The sequence below is a fragment of the Mesoplodon mirus genome (genome assembly GCF_964341445.2).
Source record: "Mesoplodon mirus genome assembly, chromosome: 2".
Lineage (NCBI taxonomy): Eukaryota > Metazoa > Chordata > Mammalia > Artiodactyla > Ziphiidae > Mesoplodon > Mesoplodon mirus.
The window spans coordinates 1891339-1906809 of record NC_138977.1 but is presented as its reverse complement, the minus strand read 5'-3'; the positions used below and the strand labels follow the sequence as shown (position 1 = coordinate 1906809).

Below are 15471 nucleotides of genomic sequence, written 5' to 3'. Positions count from 1 at the left end.
GAGCTCGTTTAGGCGGTTACCCGAATCTCCTCTCCTCGCGCACCCCAAAACAATGGTCTCTTGCCTCTTAGGCAGTTCCAGACTTTTTCCCGGGCTCCCTTCTGGCTAGCTGTGGCGCACTAGCCCCCTTCAGGCTGTGTTCACACAGCCAACCCCAGTCCTCTCCCTGGGATCTGACCTCCGAAGCCCGAGCCTCAGCTCCCAGCCCCCGCCCGCCCCGGCGGGTGAGCAGACAAGCCTCTCGGGCTGGTGAGTGCCGGTCGGCACCGATCCTCTGTGCGGGAATCTCTGCTTTGCCCTCCGCACTCCTTTTGCTGTGCTCTCCTCCATGGCTCTGAAGCTTTCTCCCTGCCCACACCCCGTCTCCACCAGTGAAGGGGCTTCTAGTGTGTGGAAACCTTTCCTCCTTCACGGCTCCCTCCCACTGGTGCAGGTCCCGTCCCTATCCTTTTGTCTCTGTTTATTCTTTTTTCTTTTGCCCTACCTAGGTACGTGGGGAGTTTCTTGCCTTTTGGGGGGTCTGAGGTCTTCTGTCATCCTTCAGTAGGTGTTCTGTAGGAGTTGTTCCACGTGTAGATGTATTTCTGGTGTATCTGTGGGGAGGAAGGTGATCTCCACGTCTTACTCTTCCGCCATCTTGAAGGTCCCTCCTCTCTTTTTCCTTTTTTAAAATCCAGAGTCCATTCAAGGACCATGCATTGCATTTGGTTGTCATGTTTCCTTAATTTTCTTCAGACTAGTGTCTGCACCTTTCGTCTTTCATAGTGTCAATGTTATAAAGCGTCCTAGCCAGTTGTCTTATAGGACATTCAACACATTGGATTTTTGGGGGTTGCTTCTTCAACTTTACATTCCTGTTAAGCATTTCGGGGAAGAGTACTAATTACTTGGTCGGTCTTGTGTCCTTATCATTTCATCACCCGAGGGAGGGACATAAATGTCAATTTGTCCCATTATTGACATTGCTCAGTTGAATCATTTGACTCTCTCCATTGTAGATAGTTTGCCTTTTGCAATTAATACATAATATGTGCTATGATAATTCAAGACCATGTACATTTCCTGTTCCCTAAGAATGTTTCACCCCATGACTTTGACATCCGTTGATAATCCTTGCCTGGGATCAGTTGTTGAATTGATGCCTGCAAACATGGTGATGTTTCTAATTATTTTGTTCATTCTACACTCTTTTTGAGCATCACTAGGGGTTCTTTGGTCCTTACCACCATTATTATTTTTGATGCTGACTTGTCCCAGATTTGCCTGATGGGAGCGCTGTGTGCCCATCATTGTTTGAGCACTTCCTTGCTTTCTAGTAAAACAGGACCTTCCAGGATCATCTTGTAGTTTGTGTCACCCAGACCCCAAATAAGTCATTTTTCCCCAAGATCCCCTTGTTCCTCTTAGTGGAAGTGATTTCCTGTTTTCCTGTCAAAATTATTTTTCATAATTTCTTTGTTTACGAATTACACAGGAGGAACGTTTTAGGCATGACTCGGTTCGCCCAGTCGAAGAAATCCAAGGAGTCAGAACCCTTTGCTCTCTTCCTGCCTCGTTTGATCCCGGAGGCTGGCCTCGTGTTAAACTTCAGCGCCACCGCCCTGAGGAACAGCGTGGTGAGGGTCCTGCGTCTTTTCATCTCTTCATTTCACCACAGCTCTTGGGTTTTTATGTTATCAGAGTATCGCCACCTTGAGATACTGTTTCAGAACCAAAATTAGTTGAAATTAAGTGATGCACGTATGCCATTCGGTGCTTTTAGGAGGGAGGTGTCAGAAGAACAAAGTAAGGAGTAAAACTCGTGAACAGACTGAAAGTGCTTAAAACAAACACGTTTTATGAAGTCTGTATTCAGTTCAGAATCTGTCAGCTAAGAAAGTATTCAACTGCAACAACAGAGAAAATCCTAACATGGGCTTCAGTAGGAGTGAGTGAGTTTAAAGTTCAAAGGGGAGAGGAATTGACTGGGTGATGGTTCGTGGTTAGATGCAGGTGAGGCACTTTTGCAGGGGCATCTCAGGAGTGGTTCTGCCTTTCCTGGGGTCTGACTCTCCTCTCTGCACATCTAGGTGAAGTACTTTGTGGTGAAGAACCCTTCCTCATGGCCAGTCTCCCTGCAGCTCCTGCCTGTCTCCTTGTACCCGAAGCCCGAGGCTGCCGCCCGCCTGCTGCACAGATGGTAATGCCCAGCTGGTGAAGACCTGTCACGGGGTGTTGGGAGGTCCTGTTAAGACCCCGAATTATTTAACATCCTTTGCGTTTTCCCTGGGACCTGTGTGTGGATGTGCATGGGATCAGCCTCTGACCACAGCCCCCATCTCCTCAGTGCAGACCCCTGATGGCAATTCCCAGTTCTAGGTACTGTATGGGTCTCGAATGTTACCATGTCAAGTCCAGGGCCCAGCAGAATATTCTTTTCTTGTCAGGGAACCTTTACAATCATGATTTTTCACATGTACTCCTAAAATTTAGAATTGAAATCACAGTGACCTCTGGGCAACACAAGAAATGAGTTTAGTGGTTCAGTGTATTTTAACCTAGTGTTGTTATACAAGATATGATCATAGTTCACGTCTGTTACATCTGATTTTTGCACAGTAGTCACAGTTTCACTTAGAATGTTTCCTCTTCTGGCTCAGTGACACCTGCCCTCATCCCTGGGTCTCAGCTTCAGGACTCCTGATGTTTTGGACCACATGAGTCTCTGTTTGGGGTGGGGGTAGGGGCGTTCTGTTCTTTGAAGGATGTTTAGCAGCATTCCTGGCTTCCACCCAGTAGATGCCAGTGGGACCTCCTCAGCTGCAGCAACCAAAAGTGTCTCTAGATGTGGCCAAATGTCCACTGGGAGATAGAACTGTCCATGGCTGAGAGTCACTTCCTATCAGGTTCCATAGCTGTGAACCATTTGGGGAAAAAAAAAATTGCTTCATATTGGGAGCTTTTGTCACCATATGATTCATGTGCTGCCAACATGATTCATTTAACAATATTTATTGAGCTCTTACAACATTCCTGGTACAGTGTGGGGGGCTGGGACACAGGAGTGACAGGTCGGGGTGAATTGGGTCTGTGTGCAAATAAATGCATATGTATCTATATGTTCTTCTTTCTTTCTTGGTGATCTGAATGCTATTTTAAACATTTTTTTCTTTATAGGTTTGGCACCGATGTGCAGATGATTAATTTCACAACTAGTGAATTCCAGCTCACCAAAGCTTGCCCTTACCGGGTAGGATATCATCTTTAAACAGAAAAAAGAATGCCGACAAACTAGACACATAGCATATGGGCCTCACTGATTTGTGTTTCAAGTGTTTTTATGTAATATATGTGGCTCTCTATTTTTATATTCTAGGAGTTAAGTATACATAGCAGCTTTTTCCAATTAACTAATGCAGCAGGAGCCCATGGTTCATGTGAGCCTGTAAATCATTTTAATTTGATTATTTAGATTCATGTGAGTGAGGAAATAACAATTGAATCAGAGCTATGTAGAAAACCATAAAACTCGAGATCCCAGAATTTATAATTCTCTTAAGATTCCTTGGCCCCATCAAATTCTTTTAAGGGCAAGATATAAGGTAAAAACAAATACGTTGAAAAGAAATCTTCTCTTACTAAACTGGCTTCATGTTTTTAGCAGATCACCCAGTTTCTGTGATAGTCACCTGCTCTATAAAAAAGGATTTCTGGGAGTCTTGAGCCTCTGGGCCCTCATGAGGTCTCGCATAAATACCCAGGGAGGGAGTAAACATGTCATGTGGCAAGGACATTGCTTGGCTGGGAACTGGCAGCCTGCTTTCTGAATTTTCACGCAGTCGTTCTGTGGGTCACTGGTATTCTGTGCTTGAGATCAATTAAAAATGAAGCATCTCTTTAAAAAATATACACACATAGACACGCATATGCATGTCACTGTGGTTCTAATACACACACGTATTCAAATGCCTTGGGTATTTTCTTCTTTCTCTACCCATAACCCTCCAAAGATACACTGTTGTCTCTAGATAAACTTGAAAGAGGGGGGCCACAGATAACCTCCAACTGTAAGTTAGAGCAAATCAAAGCAAGCTTTTAAGTGGATTTTTAACAGAGTTATTTATAGTAAGAAACATGCAAGCAGTAACGTTCCTTTCCCTTTGTCACTGGTCTAGGCAGCAGGGTCTTGCATTAGCAAGCCTGTCCTGCCCAGTCCCTCTCAGTCTTCTCTTCACCACGCAGTCTCCCAGGACTGTTGGGAGGTAAATGAGTCCAAAATGCTAACAGGTATTTTGTCCCAGGACTGTTTAACCACATGTAATTTGAAATTCCAAAAATAATGCCAGTTTCTTTTACCTGTCAGTGTTCTATTCAGATTTAAACAAATGGTGGAACTCACAAAATTTTTAATCTGTGATTGAAGATTTTCCCGGAGAATGTTATACCTTTTGTGACAAAGGAAATATCACCATTGTTAATGTATTACATTGACAGAAAGAATAGTCAGTATCAGTGTCTCTGAGACACTACAAATTTAACTTAAAATTCTTATTAGAATTCTTTGTCAGGTAAGAAAGGCCTACATTTTTGTTTCATTGGTTTATTTTTAGAAATGCGGTTCCTTTGGTTAAGAGCATGTGGAATTGGACATTCAAAGTTCCAAATCCAGGCTCCTCCATGTAGTCCTGGGTAAATTACTTAACTTCCCCAGGTCTCCTCTTTTTCACTCATAATACTGTTTGAAGATTCCATAGGTTTATAGAATGCTTAGCATTTTATATACCTAATTATACTCCAGAGCCTGGCATATAAGAACTATTTTATATAGTAATTGGTGCTGTTGTTATTATGCTTTTAATACCCTAAATCGGCAGCTTTTTTTCAATATTCATATGTGTATAAGGCAGAATTCCTCCCTTCATGAAGTTTATAATTTTAATGAAAATGAATCAAATACCATCACTATTTCTTCTTTCAGATAGTATGGGAAATGCGAGCAATAACTGAGGGATAAAACAAATTGAAAAACTAAAAATATAGAAAAGAGAAATATTATGCAGACTGCATGGTTACAGTTCTAAAGAATTAATAAATTATTTTTAGTGAGAAGGAGCTAGAAAAAACATTGGAAAGAGGGAAAGTCTACCACAATGATGAAGAACTAAATCTTTTTTTTTTTTTTTTTTTCACGGTACGCGGGCCTCTCACTGTTGTGGCCTTTCCTGCTGCGGAGCACAGGCTCTGGACGCGCAGGCCCAGTGGCCATGGCTCACGGGCCCAGCCGCTCTGCGGCATGTGGGATCTTCCCAGACTGGGGCACGAACCCGCGTCCCCTGCATCAGCAGGCAGACTCTCAACCACTGCGCCACCAGGGAAGCCCGAAGAACTAAATCTTGAATATTAAATTTAGAACACAAAATTTATTCAGAGAAAGTGAGAAATCTTGGGGAGAATAAAGGAGGATATGAATAAATAAAGATCTTTCTCCTAAATGGAGAAACTAAATAAAGATGGTTTCTTTATAAACTTAATATTAAAGAGAATTTAGGGTTGTCCAGCAGTGGACAGGTGGTTTGGTCAGATCCCTGTAGCATTCAAGCAGAGGCTATTGCTCTGTTTTCTCGGTAATGTTTTACATCCAAAGCATCTTTGCATCAAAGGCCTGTAGCCCCAGCTCCCATCTGGTCCAGGCGGCAAGTTCCCTTTCCAGCCTCCGTGTCAGGTTGTCCTGTAGCCTCTGCCTCTGCTTCTTAGCCGGGCTTGGGAACTTTTGATGGGTGTGAACTCTCGTGGTAAACAAGTTCCACAGGTTGATTTGGGTGGTCAGATCCAGAAGTTAAAGAAACAGCAGTCATGTTTATGCATTTTAATGAAGATGGAATCTTGTTCTCTAGGAGTTAATTGCATTTATTAATGACTTGCAGGGTGTGCATTCTGAGGAATCCAGGTTTGGCATCCTCCACTTACATTTGCAGCCTTTGGAAAGGAAAAGGGTTGGTGTAGTTTTCACGCCAGCTGACTATGGAAAAGTCACCTCCCTCATCCTAATCCGGTAGGTGTGTCCCTTTCTCATTGGTTGGCTGACTCTCTTTCTCTCAAGAATCTCTTTAGCTAAGAGGTGACATTGACTCACTCAGGCCCTCAGCGATGAGCTGTGTCCAAGGGTAGGAGAGGCAGTGGCTGAGGAGAGCGGCTCCCTGAGGCTCCACACTTAGGCCTCCTGTGTGTCAGGTTCCTGCCTTGTACCGTGGGGAGCGTGTGCCCACCTCTCCAAGGGCGGTGGTACCCTTCCCGCGGCATCTCATCCACCGTCACAGAGGGCAGAGCACACACGTGAACACACACACACACACACACTTTTCTGTCCTCAGCTCAGAACAATAATTGAAACACTGCCATATACGTTTTCATTCCGTGGTGTTTGGATTTACACTGTTCTCATGTCTGTCTTGCTTCTGGAATTCTCTGTAGCTCCAAAGGACAATGGAAAAAGTCCTTAGTTGAGCCCACTGGCTTGTTTTACTTCTTTTCCTTCCTTTTAAATGAAGAATTATTGCCAGCTGATTTAAGCAGCTAAATGTTTTTCATTCTGAATTTTTTTTTCCTCTTTACTCTTTATTGAGAGTCTTCTTTCAAAAATTTACAGTAAATACAGATCTGTGTTGAAGCTCTCTCTGCATTGGTGAGACTTCTAACACAAGTTTAATTTTTTCATTAATGATGTTTTAGTTATATATATATTTTAAGCTTTTCCAGTGTCATATCAGTTGGCAAAAGACTTTCTTATTCTGGACTTCCTTTAATATATGAGTTTGTTCTTCTGCAAGTGAATGCTGCTAAAAAGAAAATGCACTCAGATAAAGTTCTTAAAAGAGTCTGCTTGTTCATTGTAAAACAACTATACAGGCCCCCTGCCAAAAAAAAGAAGTACCCATAAAGCACTCATACTGACTGCATCCATGGTTGTCTCCAAGAAAAGTATGTTGGCGACTGTTTGAATTATAAGCTGAATTAGCTACTTTTTTTCATGGAACACCATTTTTACTTGAAAGGATGATTAGCAGAAAAACTATGGTTGTTTCAGATTCAGGTACTTGGCAAACGTTTTCTTGAAAATGAACAAAGTGAGCCTGTCACTTCAAGGGTAGTATTTGTTGCCAATGATAAAATGTGAGCATTCGCATGAAAAGTAGAGTTTTGGAAAAGTTGTATCTGCCACTGTGAGCTTCAAATCTTCTCAGTACTTAAAGTACTTTTCTGTTAACCACAGTGAGGATATTAATAAATGTGATTTTTATAAGTATAATGAAATGTGTCAACATTTGGAAGATCTACATATCACAGTGAACAGTATTTTCCAAATAACTAATTATGATAATCCAAAAATCATCCCTGCTAAAATGTGCAAGATAGACCACTGGATTTTAGTGTAACAAACTATGAAAATTCATTAATATAGTTTCAGATTTCACATCATAAAGAACCTTCAAGAGACTTCACTTGTTGAATATTGGTGTTGTATCAAAGATTTGCCACATAGATAACTAAGCACAAGGAACTGTATTCAGCACTCTGTAATGACCTATATGGGAATAGAATCTAAAAAAGTGGATATATGTATATGTAGAAGTGATTCACTTTGTTGTACAGCAGAAACTAACACAAGATTGTAAATCATCTATACTCCAATAAAAAATTAATTAAATTAAAACAGAGACTGTTTTGTTAAGCATTTTAAGTAATGCTGACTAGAACAAACTAATAACTAATGTTCTAGTAAGCATTTTAGTGCTGACAACGTGTGTCCTTTTAAACCCATTCTCTGTTGAAGAACTAAGGTCATGGGAAGGGTAGAGATAAGCTTTACCTCATCCCAGCTTCAACTGTGCCAGGCTTGAAAAGAAAGTCTCAGTTTTTTATAGTAGTTAATTTATTTTTGGTGGTTTCTGTATTGAGAGACACCATATTTTTCTGTAAACAATATCACTCATCTAACATCACTTTAAAGGCTTTTAAGTAGTTCAGTAAAGGTTTTAATCCTTTAGATGAAGGTGTAAAGATATCTCAGTTTATTTTGCTTCTAGAGTTTACCTTAATGGCAACTGACTTTCACTGCAGTCTGCATCATTTAAACATGATTTCCACTGAACTTTCCATCCTAGGAATCCTGATTTCAGTTAATGAAAAGGCAAAAGCTAGTCTGAATTACTATTTGACTAATTAGAACTTGAGTAGATACATGCTATTTGTAGGATGCTATTTTAAATCTTTGGTTCGAAAGATAGGATAGGATTTCATTTCTAGAATTATCCCTAAGGAAGAATTTCTTATAGTCACAATTACTATGAAAACTCCTTAATTCACCCTATAAACAATGTTTATCAATTTGTCTAAATTTGTTCATGTTTCTTTGTGGCCCCCCAGTTTATTCCTTCACTTTTTGTCTCTTGGAGGTCTGATCACCACCCTGGTGCCTGGTTAGAAAAATGTAGGTTTCCATTCCTGGGTGTGAACTGGAGAGCGATCATGATCACTTGCTCATTCTTGCCCACTCAGCTTGCCTTGACTCTGCCGGGCTTGGCAGCTTCCGTGCTCTGAGATGGCGGGAGATGCCACACTATTTAAACTGAGTTGTTTCTCAAAACTTAAAAAATTTTGTTTTGCTAATTAGGAATATTTAAATTCAAGTGCATTGTATCTTGTGACAGCTCTATTGCAGTGCATTTTTATTTGCATCTCCTTTCTCTGTAGGAATAACTTGACTGTTATCGACATGATTGGCGTGGAAGGATTTGGAGCAAGAGAGCTACTGAAGGTGGGCGGGAGACTTCCTGGCACTGGAGGTTCACTGCGCTTTAAGGTGCCCGAGTCCACACTGATGGGCTGCCGGAGACGTGAGTCCCTGCGTGTGGTCCGTGTGTGTGGTCTGTGTATGTGGCACTTGGACAGGACAGGCTTGGTGCCAAAGCCAAGAGCAAAAGGAGATATGAGAAGATTCTTTTCAAAATTTACAGTAAATTCATTGTATTGATGCTAATAATTAAATCAGGCAAACATTTGAGCATATGTAGGCTGGTACCACTTGATTAGAAACAATAGCCTTAGATATTTAACCCAACTTAAATAATAGATATGGGGGGAAAAATATAATGTTAAGTTACCAGTAGAGTGTCAAATATTTAAGGTAAATAGTGTGAAACTGTTAATTTGGTTATCAGTTACCTAATCCTAAAAAATCACACCAAAATGATAAGTAGAGAGAAGGCTGAAGGTGAGCTAACCACCCTTTTGCAGTAATGGAAATGCTCTTCGTCTGTGTTGTTCAGTACGGCAGCCACTCGCTACATGTGGCTAATGAGTGCTTAAAATATAGCTCGGGTAACTGAAAAACTCAATTTTAAAATTTATTTAATTTAAATTTAATTTAAATTTAAGTAGCCATATGTGTCTAGTGGCTACTGTATCAGACAGTGCAGATTTAGAAATTTGTTTAAGTGTTCCATTAGAAAATTCTTAGTTTTGCATGTATTTATATTAATTCCAAGAACTTCCTTAAGAACTAAGCCAAAAATAAAACAATAGATGTAAAATGTTTTTGGTAAATTCTGTCTTGTTTTCCTGTTATTATTTTTAATTTTAGGAACACACTGAAAGCATTTTAGTGTAACAGTATGTTTCCTATGGAGAAAACTGATTGGTGAAACGATTGGATAATTTGTAGAGCTATTTTAACACCTGATTGTAAATGTTTTTTGTTTTAGAAAACTATGCTAAATGAGCACTGAGTTTGAGAAGACTGGCCATTTTGCATTCAATATCTTCATCAGAGTGTTCATTTTTTTTATTCATTCACTCATTCATTCAATAGTTTAGAGTTGCCTTGAAAGTTAGAATTATGGAGGAGTATAAAGCGTAGAACCAGATAAAATGTTAGTCCTAATATGGAATAAATTGTGGGTTATAAATTTATAGGAATATTTTAAACATTGATACTTCTTCCTTTTTTAAACTCCCAACATGAAATGTGCTCGCATTATTTGCAGGGATTTAACTATTTACTACCTCTTAATGTAATGGGAGTTTGAACTGTGTTTCTAGTGTCCATGATGGTTTTACACAGAAGCACACACACCCTCCTAACTGGTCCTGTTGGGTGTGAATGAGGCTCCCGGGGCACAGGGTGAATGGTGGCTCGTGGTAAATCCAAACTATTAGGCTTCTGAGAAGAATAAACTTTTCATCTTAACCTTTAATAAGTAAAAGAACAAAGAAGAGATTTTGGTTACTTTTGGTACGTAGGCAGATCATTTAACTTAAGAAAAACCTTGACTAGTTAAGTATTTTTATCATATTCTGGTAGTAGAATCTAGAACCGTTCTAGAATTTAGCTAGGAATCATGCTTTGAGCTTATATTGAATTTTTTTACATTTTAATCATGTAGATCATGGTTTGTGGATTCAGTAAATGTTGATTCAGTAAATTATTTTAAATAAAAATTTCAGTTCATCTGTACTAAATATCACTTTTCATCCTCACTAGAACTGAAAGATAGCAAGCAAATTCTATCAATTACAAAGAACTTTAAGGTTGAGAATATTGGACCACTTCCTATAACAGTGACATCTCTGAAAATTAATGGGTATAATTGCCAAGGTTATGGATTTGAAGTTCTAGACTGTCAGCAGTTTTCCTTGGACCCCAACACGTCCCGGGACATCAGCATTGTGTGAGCATTGGACTTTAACCTCATTTCACTTTGGGGTCGCATTTACTATATTGTGGGGAAAAACTTTTTCATTGGTAAGATGTCTTGAGTTGTTTTCATGTTAGTATTTATCTTGCAGAAGTAAGAAATTCTGCTGCCATTATGATTATTTTGTTTTGTGCCTAAAATTAAAACCATCAAAGTTCATAAAGATGCCTCTTGCTGTCAGGTTTACTCCAGACTTCACCTCTTCCTGGGTCATCCGCGAGCTGACTCTGGCCACGGCGGCAGACCTGGAGTTTCGCTTCACTCTCAACGTGACCCTCCCTCATCACCTGCTGCCTCTGTGTGCGGACGTGGTTCCGGGACCCAGCTGGGAGGAGTCGTTTTGGAGGCTCACCGTCTTCTTTGTCAGGTCAGCTGCCACCTTCTCCACTGTTCCTCCCTCACTGAGTGGAGACGCCATCCAGCCGAGTTGCATGGAAATGTATATTGCCCGGTGGGATCAAAGCATATGAATTGAGTGGAATTTTGACATTCGTGAAGTAGACAAAGTAGTTCCTGGTACGCTTCAAGAGAATTTACTGTTCCCTAACCTAATTGTAGGAGAGTCATAGGACCTAGGAGTGTAATGGACAGTTGTGTTCCATATATGTTCATTGGCAGTCCCGGTGGAAGATGTGCATGTTCTATGTAACATTTAAGATATACGAACATCATCGGTGACACAGGATGTGTTACGAGCTCAGTGCAAGGGCAGTTTGAGATTAGAAGACTAGAACGACCCTTTATGTGATTTTGTCCTGGAAATGTCTTTAACAATTGAACTGGTATGTCAGAATTATAAATATTCACATTTTCAGAAACAGTTTTTTTAAATCTTTAAGAGATGTCAAATTATGGAGCCATTCCATGTCCATAAGATATGGAATCTTAATAGCATTTCTTTAGACTTTTCCTATCGATTGATTCACCGCTCTTCTGTAGAGCTAGTCTTTTTTTTTTTTTTTTATTATTGGCGTATAGTTGATTTACAATGTTGTGTTAGTGAGCTGGTCTTTTTAATGCAAGTCACAACCAGACAGTAATGAACCCCGTTGCTTTCGTCCTCAGTTTGTCCCTGTTGGGGGTGATTTTAATAGCCTTCCAACAAGCACAGTACATTCTGATGGAGTTCATGAAAACGAGACAGAGGCAAAATGCCAGCTCCTCTTCACAGCAAAGCCATAGTCCGATGGATGTAATCGGCTCCCATTCTCACAAGTAAGAATTCTTGTAGTGTGGGGAGAGGGTTCTCACCTTTGGTATGACTCATTTCTGATTTTATTTTAAGGTCATATACATTTTGGTTCCAAATTTGTTTCAGGACAATTTTCTTTAAGTCACTGTGTGACAGCTACACCATTTCTTTCATTATAAGATAGACTTCACGTAAGGACTTAGTTTATTAAACTCCCGGAGCTTTAGTAGAACGAAAGGTGAGAACTCCTTGGTGTACCCCAGACTGCTCCCTCTTTCTCATGGAGTTAGAAACAGAGAGGGAGAGGTTTACTTGGTTTGCCTTTATGTTAAATGTTTTTCTTCTTAAATCCAGAAGCAATTGCAAGAACTTTCTCGATACCTACAGCCCCTCTGATAAAGGTCGAGGGAAAAGCTGCCTTCCGGTAAACCCCCCGCAGAGCAGGATCCAGAACGCGACGAAGAGGAGCCCGGCCACCTACAGCCATTCGCAGAAAAAGCACAAGTGCTCGGTCTATTACGGGAAACACAAAGCCAGCGCAGCCGTCGCCGGCAGTGCCAGCGCCCCTGCAGAGGACAAGCAGGCCTCGGCCCCAGGCGGCTCCCCCGCTGCTGCTAAAGAGGACGCATGCCCTGCCGGGATGGGCGAGACCTGGGTGGGCCTCAAGTACACAGGTGGCCTAAACGTCAACCTGCAGAAGAATCTAACTCTTCCCCAAAACTTACTGAGTAAAGAAGAAAACACACTGAAAAACGCAATTGCTGTCAGTAATCCTTCTTCCGAATGTCACGTGAAGGAGGGAGTACAGACATGTATGTTTCCTAAGGAAACGGACCTTCAGATTTCAGAAAACATAGCCGAGCTCAAGGAGCGAGAGGTCTGTCCTCTGAAGACCCCTAAGAAACTACCTGAAAATCACTTGCTGAGAAATTCACCTCAGTGCCCGTCAGACTTGCCAGAAATTTCCAGGAAAAATAATGGTAATTCTTCCACCCTCCTTGGCGACTCTTCTCTCTTGTTTGTCTCCAGTCTGTTCTTAGTGGAATTTGTTCCCATCTATGACTTTCGTTTGAACTGTGGCCGCTGAATTTTTAGTTCACACACAAAGTTTTATTAGCAAAGGTATAAATGTTGAAATACCATTTCTAAGAAGGAAAGTTTAGGACGGGACACCAAGTTTTTAGAGCATCGTGGTTAAGAAGTTTACTTTTTTCAGTCCATTCATTAGAATGATACGAATATCATATTGTATTGTTGGAATTTATGGACACCTCTTCCGAAGTACCTTTTATCTTGGCTTTTCAGACTGTTTGCAAAAAGCAGTCAGCCTGTGACATGTTTCTGATGGAACAAAACTCACCAGCTCTTTGTGTGTAACAGCTGCCCCCATTGCGTGCTCCTTGTCCCTGGTTCTTGTCTGGTCGTGTTCCTTGGTTAAAAGAAGGTAGATGTTCTCTCGTAGCAAATGCAGTTAATAAAAATGCAAGCAAAACTAGACTAGGAAGCCTACCTACACATACATTTGTCATTAAATCTTTAACTGATCCCTCTGGCTTGTGGCATAAGAGCCTGTGCTTATTTTTTTTTTTAATAGTTGTTGAAGAAACCCTTTAATATTTTAGGTTGTTAATGCAATACAAAGGTACTTATCTCAAAGAACTATATTTTGATATACTTATTGACTTTCCCCTCAGTCATTTTATTTATTTTTGAATCAGATATATATTACTACTCATTCCTCAATATTTATTACAATTTTTGAATGAAATACTTTTTTTTTTTCCTGTGCTTATTTTTGTGTGTTTATCCTGACCATTTCAATAAGCACATTTCTATTCCCATTAAGAGTCAAATTTTTGACACTTTTTAATCTGGAAGAATCAGTTACCTTTGATCTTATTTGAAACATCTAAATATAAATAACATCATATTTTTCACTCCTTGATATTGTAGAGAAGATTCTATTAGTAGATTGGCTGATTCTAATGAGCTTGATGCATTTAGTAGGGAAAATACCAACCTGAATTTTAAATGTTCCATCAAAGGACGTTTCTAATCCAAAAGGAAGGCAGGGTCCTCTGAGTAGAACATGGTTTGGGCAATTTGTGCATCACTCCCGGTGCCCCTTGTTCCACCCTGTTGGTGCCATTTCCCTGGCAGCAGTGCGTATGCTTGAAGAGGACTCCTGTTTGCAGGGCCAGCTATCCCCACGGCCTCTCCCCCAGTATGTGAGTGCGCCCCCTGGGTGGAGCCTCTACCAGATCTCATGAAGTCACAGCATTCCTTGTCTGAGGCTGTTGATGGTGGGGCAGTGGGGTGTCTGTTCTTCCATTTCTGTCCTGACACTGTCTAGGGCCCAGAATACAAAACTCTTGTGAAAGGGTGAAATTATGGAGTGAGTCTAGCTGGGTTTTTCTCTTGTTTCATGTGTCATTTAGGCCTGAGGGCAGTATTTGACATAGGCTGACTTTACACGAACTTAAAATCAGACTTGTTTGAGGGACTTGTTGCTCCAGAAGTGCGTCTTCTGTGGTCCAGTGCATCCATCAGACATCTGGGTAGATGTGCCTGCAGAATGCAAGGGCTGTGGCCTTGTGGGCAGATGGATGGGAAGGCCTTCTGCTGCATCAGAGCTCTTTGAAGGGCATGGACCAGCCATGTAGTGCCAGCGTGGGTCAGAGGATTCGACTTGGTGCTCCTGGATCCTCTTGTCCAGTACATGCTGTTTAATGCTTGTAGTTGAGCCTAGATGACCATATAATATCTAATAACACTTCAGCAAGTGTGAGTAATAAGGGAGCCCACAGACATAGGGTTTGCTTGTATCATTGTAGATGGCAAACCCGCCCTGAACCTTTCCTCCCTGTACAGATGACTGGTATGCTTATGATGCTTTAAATGAAAACCAATCTCTCACTTCAAGAGTTTTTTAAAAACTGCTCTTTAGCTGACTTGTCAGCCTGTTAAGCAGTATCAGGGTGATTGCTGGTCAGCTCACATAAGATTTGATGAAAGAACTTTGCCTTTCCACCATGTTCATACCAGCAAATTCAGAGGTGCTAATCTGCAGCCCTGTATTTCTCTCCAGAATTAATCTGTCAGCAGGAGGTTCCTCACAGGGAAATCCATTCACTGACATGTATTTGGTTCTGACTGTTTTCTGTTTACATGACTATTCTAGGAAAATATCAAAGAGGTTAAAAAGTAAACAAGTGGCCTGCCATCAATTTACAATTTAAACATTTTAAAGAATTGAGAATTTTAAAAATAAGAAAGGACTGAGATATTTAGGGGAAGCAAATTGTAGTTTGAAGGTAAGATATGGAATCTTTTGGCCATATTGAGGGTTCAGGGTTCCTTTGTCAGAATTTGAAGGAAAGCATTGTCATAAGCTGGCAGATGGTGACAGGCAGGGGGTCACAGGGTGTAAAGAACACTCGAGAATGAGAAAACCAAAAATGGAAGAACCTTCCAAGTTTTCACTTCCAGCTTTGAGCATCAGTTCTCTTCTTATTTTGAAAAGGATTTCACGTTGTGTTTCCATCT

At 40.8% G+C, this 15471-nt stretch overlaps 1 protein-coding gene across 5 annotated transcripts in view; it reads left to right on the top strand.

Annotated features, from left to right (window-relative positions):
* Positions 1–15471, top strand: part of TMEM131L (transmembrane 131 like) — a 161996-nt gene that overhangs the window by 117909 nt on the left and 28616 nt on the right. For 2 of the 5 annotated variants that reach the window (XM_082611147.1, XM_082611146.1), the window contains exons 17-25: positions 1475–1616; positions 2070–2179; positions 3157–3229; positions 5904–6031; positions 8731–8873; positions 10520–10706; positions 10915–11100; positions 11799–11948; positions 12280–12905. In XM_082611147.1, the coding sequence (XP_082467273.1) occupies positions 1475–1616; positions 2070–2179; positions 3157–3229; positions 5904–6031; positions 8731–8873; positions 10520–10706; positions 10915–11100; positions 11799–11948; positions 12280–12905 (1745 nt within the window). The remainder of the gene's footprint in view (positions 1–1474; positions 1617–2069; positions 2180–3156; positions 3230–5903; positions 6032–8730; positions 8874–10519; positions 10707–10914; positions 11101–11798; positions 11949–12279; positions 12906–15471) is intronic. The other 3 variants (XM_082611148.1, XM_082611150.1, XM_082611149.1) reach the window with 3 other exon arrangements.